The sequence below is a fragment of the Entamoeba nuttalli genome (genome assembly GCF_000257125.1).
Source record: "Entamoeba nuttalli P19 unplaced genomic scaffold asmbl_9180, whole genome shotgun sequence".
Taxonomy (NCBI): Eukaryota; Evosea; order Mastigamoebida; family Endamoebidae; genus Entamoeba; species Entamoeba nuttalli.
The window spans coordinates 1-4,520 of record NW_008579502.1 but is presented as its reverse complement, the minus strand read 5'-3'; the positions used below and the strand labels follow the sequence as shown (position 1 = coordinate 4,520).

The window sequence follows — 4,520 nt, the reverse complement described above, 5'->3', positions numbered from 1 at the left end:
TCAATGTTAGGAAACAGTTTTCTTGAATATTAATTTAATAATATTGGATTAAATTGAAATTGATCCATATTCCCTCTAAATCTTTTAACTCTCATTTCTAAATTAATAAAATCATTAATATCTTCAAAATACTTCGATACAATCATTATTTCATTATATCCTATTTTCATTCTTTCTTTATTGTTTTATTATTGTTTATTAGTTCTTCTTTTATTTTATTTTGAAATAAATCTATTATTAATAAGAGTATTTTTTATAAAAACTTTTCATCATTATTCTTATTCGTTCATTATTTCTCAATTTTATTTCTACTTTTTTAACTTTCTTTTTAATTTCAAAATGTTTATATTTTCATTTCTTAAATTGTTTCTTTTGTTTGGATTTTGTTTTGATTTAAAAAAACAAGTGTTAATGTTGATATACTGCTTATTAATCATATTTTTATTGATTTCTTTTGTTTATTGATTGAAATTAACATCATTACTGAATTTTATTTATTTCTAATTATCATTTATTTTATTTTCTATTACATTATTTTCATCATTCTTTGTTATTTGTGATATATTAATATTTTATGTTGTTTAATTTATTTTGTATGAATGAATAAATATTAATAATTCATTTCATTTCATTAACTATTAAAATGAATGTTACATTATTATTGTATTTCAAGAGAAGAATATAGAATTAAATTATATTCATAGAATTAATAAATACCAAGAATTAAAAGAAAAACTAAGACATAATAAAGAAATAATATATTTTGAAATAATACCTATAATATTATCAATAAATTAATACACAAAAAGATTCAGTAAGAAGATTAAAAACACAAAACTTACAACTAAAATTTCCCCAATAATACATAACAAACAATACTCATCAAAAATACGAAAAAATTAATGTTTTACACATTCAAATCTAATACTATAATAGAAGAAGAATTGTCTAATTCTCATATACTATTAAATAAATATAAAATAGAAGTAAAACATAAATAAAACCATTTAAAACACTTCTTCAATTCATCATAAAGTTAATGTATAATAGTTCTATTAATTATATTTCCTTTTTTATAACCCAACTTAGGATTTAGTTCATCTAACAACTTATTCAGCTATATATTTTTATTTTATATCAAAAGAGAAAATTCTATATAATGTTATTCTAATAAACTAAACATTGAATGATTTACTTAACTCAATTAATATTTTACACACTTTAAAATAAAAGAAAGGATAATGAGATACAATGAAAATAACAGAAGAAAATTGAATAAATAAAATACATGAAAAAAAAATAAAAACAATAAAAATAAACTCAAAAAAACAAACTAATAATACATTTTAAGATGCTTGACTTCTTTATTACACTCACTCATCCAGGACATATTCTTGGTGAACCTATTCAAGGATTTGTTACTGTCACTACAAATTCTCCTACCTTTATTAAAGGAATAACTGTCTTTATTGAAGGAATATTCAATACACATTATACTGAAACAATAACAACTACTGAAACAGATAATGAAGGAAAAGTGCATCAAATTACTCGTGAAGTTGAAACACCAAAAACTACAATTATTTATTCTTCACCAAAGTATCCAGTTCTTGAAGAACTCCATAACCACAATATTGCTTTAACTACTGAGTTAGCACCTGGAAGTTATAGCTATCCATTTGTTATTCAATTACCCAAAGGAATTCCATCATCAAGCTTTTTTAATGACCGTGGTGTTAATGTACAATATATGATTCATTGTGAATTAACAAAGAAAAATGGATCAAAAAGTAGATCTAATGGATTTGTAATTCCCTTGTGTGTTAATCCAGATTATCACTTACCACGACCACGTGTATTTTGTGATAATAGTAGTGGTGTAAATCTTCAATTAACACTAAGTGATGATTCTCCATCTGTTGGTGATATAGTTCAAATGACATTACAATGTACTAACCTATTACATGACCAATTAGAATTAAGAGCAAGTTTTGTTGCTACTCATAATTATAAAACTACAAATGTTAATTTCCGTTCTTCTGAATTTGTATTTCAACCTGTTTTAATACATTCAACATCAACTTTAGTTGGTACATTAACTGTTCCATTAGATCTTCCAACTACTGCACATTCTGGAGAATTTTCTATTAACACTTATATCAATATTCAGGGTAAAGCTGGTAGAAAAACTATTAACATTTTATTCCCTATTGAAATTGGATATGATATTAAAGGACCACAACTTATGACAGAACGTTCTCGTTTATTTGGTGGAAGAAGAGATTTCACTAAAACAACAGGATTTTATGGAGCTCATTTTAGAATGCCACCATCTTATCAAACAGTAGTTGATAAAACACTTGCACCTGGTATTGAACAAATATTAACTGTTGACCAACAACCATATTACGTTTCTCATTTTACAAGACAAACAAGTCTTACTCCAGACATGAATAATCCTTGTGCACTTCCATATCCAATTTATAATGCTGCTATGTTACCTCCAGGATGGTCAATTGGACAAGATTATGGAGAATGGTATTTTATTGATCACAATACCCAAACTACATCATGGATTGATCCACGTCCATTAGAACAAAGAATTATTCCACATATTATCAAAGGGAAAGAAGCAAGATTTGAAGTTGAGATTGTTAAAGCTATTGGACTTCCAGTATTAGGCTGGGGATGTCCAGATCCATATGCATGTGTTTGGGATAGCAATGAAAATTGGATTAAAACGAATAAACAAAGTAATTCATTAGATCCTGTATTTACAAAGAATAATAAAATAAGTATTATTGTTAGTAAAGAAAGAACAAATGTTGTTGTATATTTATATGATTATCATAGAATTGGATGGGATGTATTTATGGGAGCTGTTAATTTTGATTTACAATATTTCCCACCAGATGTTATTATTCAAGATTGGTACCAATTAAGTAATTTTGGAAATAAAAGTACAGCAGTAACTGGGAAAGTGTTATTAAAAGTTTGTTATAAAGTTGAACAAACAAATGAAATACCAACTGTAATAATTAATGGACATTCACCATTGTATCGTGATTATTATCCTGATACTTGTGTAGTTAGAGACCAAATTAAAAAACAAAATGAACTAAGAAAAAAGAAGAAGATGAGAGAAAATCCAATGACGGATTATGAAGGTCATATTATTTGCATGACACCATTTCTTTAATTAAAGAATATTCTGATTTATTATTTTATTTTTAAATAATAAAAAAAAAATAAATAATTATATTATTAATTATCTTTTTATTATTTTTGAAATTAATATTTTTGATGAGTTAAATTAGTTAAAAAGTATAAAAGAGACAAAAATTTGCGTGAAATTTTTTATTTTAACAATTTGTTTCAGTTCAAATCATCATATTTATTTTAATTATTCGTATTTATTTTGGTGTTGAATTATTTTAAAAATTTCTTGCAAAAAAAGAAGTAATATCTGTCTAGAATCACCTCCTGAACCTAAAATCTTAAAAATTTTGGATTTTTGTAGAGTAATTCATTAAATTTTTATATCTTTGTTTCTTTATAAATTCAGAATAGAAGTTTCTTCATATTGTTTGGTAATTCAAAAAAAAAATAAACTGATCAACGTTATTATACCCCTATTTCTTTTCTTCACTTCAATTTATTATATAATCTAGATTTCATTAAACGTATTTTTTTAGTATGAACAGAGCAATAAGAAGTTTATCGGAACAAGTGATTTGTGAATCTCTTGAAAGTGAAAGTGCATCAGAAGGATGTTTTGACGTTTTTTCAACTGCGGAAGTTGGAGAATATCAATCATTTGGTCCTTCAAAAGAATATGAATCTTCTGATGATGATGAAGAAATTAATCAATTTTTTGAAAAAGATGGACCTATTTGTTATGTTCGTCATCCTCAATGCTATAACCCACGTTATTAAACAAAGACTTGTAATGTAGTGTTAATTAAATAATTATTTTTTATTTTAATCATTTTGTTATATATAACATAATTAAAAAATAATGAGAGAGGATTAAAAATAACAAAAAATAATAAAAAGAATAGTAATAAAATAATAAAAAATCAACCCTAAAATTTAATTTTTTATGATTGAATCATCTCAAAAAGTGAAAGAACACCAACATGGCTCGAAGAACAAAGAAGGTAGGAATTGTAGGTAAATATGGAACAAGATATGGTGCTTCACTTCGTAAAGTTATTAAGAAGATTGAAATAGCCCAACATTCCAAATATGTTTGCCCATTCTGCTGCAAAGAAGCTGTCAGAAGAACTGCTTGTGGAATTTGGGAATGCAAAGGATGTGGAAAACAAATTGCTGGTGGAGCTTATACCCTTTCTACTATTTCAGGTGCTACAGTCCGAAGCACAGTTAGAAGATTGAGAGATGCTAAAAATTCCCAATAAATAATTTTGGTGTTTCAATATTTCTGAATGTTTTTTTCTTTTCTTTTTTATAAAAACAAACTTACAACTACTGATGCTGAATATCTGAAGATAGGGATT

At 25.3% G+C, this 4,520-nt stretch overlaps 3 protein-coding genes across 3 annotated transcripts; all 3 read left to right on the top strand.

The window, feature by feature from the left end:
• Positions 1–1,351: 1,351 nt before the first annotated feature.
• On the top strand, positions 1,352–3,199 carry ENU1_195310 (arrestin (or s-antigen), n-terminal domain containing protein; the record flags this gene model as incomplete). Its single annotated transcript, XM_008861946.1, has 1 exon — positions 1,352–3,199. One exon carries the CDS (start codon positions 1,352–1,354, stop codon positions 3,197–3,199), a length of 1,848 nt encoding a protein of 615 aa, XP_008860168.1.
• Positions 3,200–3,696: 497 nt separating this feature from the next.
• ENU1_195300 (hypothetical protein) lies at positions 3,697–3,936 on the top strand (the record flags this gene model as incomplete). The annotated part of the gene is made up of 1 exon (XM_008861945.1): positions 3,697–3,936. The coding sequence occupies one exon, from the start codon at positions 3,697–3,699 to the stop codon at positions 3,934–3,936; it is 240 nt and encodes a 79-aa protein (XP_008860167.1).
• A 203-nt stretch (positions 3,937–4,139) lies between these two features.
• ENU1_195290 (ribosomal protein L37a protein) lies at positions 4,140–4,421 on the top strand (the record flags this gene model as incomplete). Its single annotated transcript, XM_008861944.1, has 1 exon — positions 4,140–4,421. One exon carries the CDS (start codon positions 4,140–4,142, stop codon positions 4,419–4,421), a length of 282 nt encoding a protein of 93 aa, XP_008860166.1.
• Between the last annotated feature and the right edge of the window lie 99 nt (positions 4,422–4,520).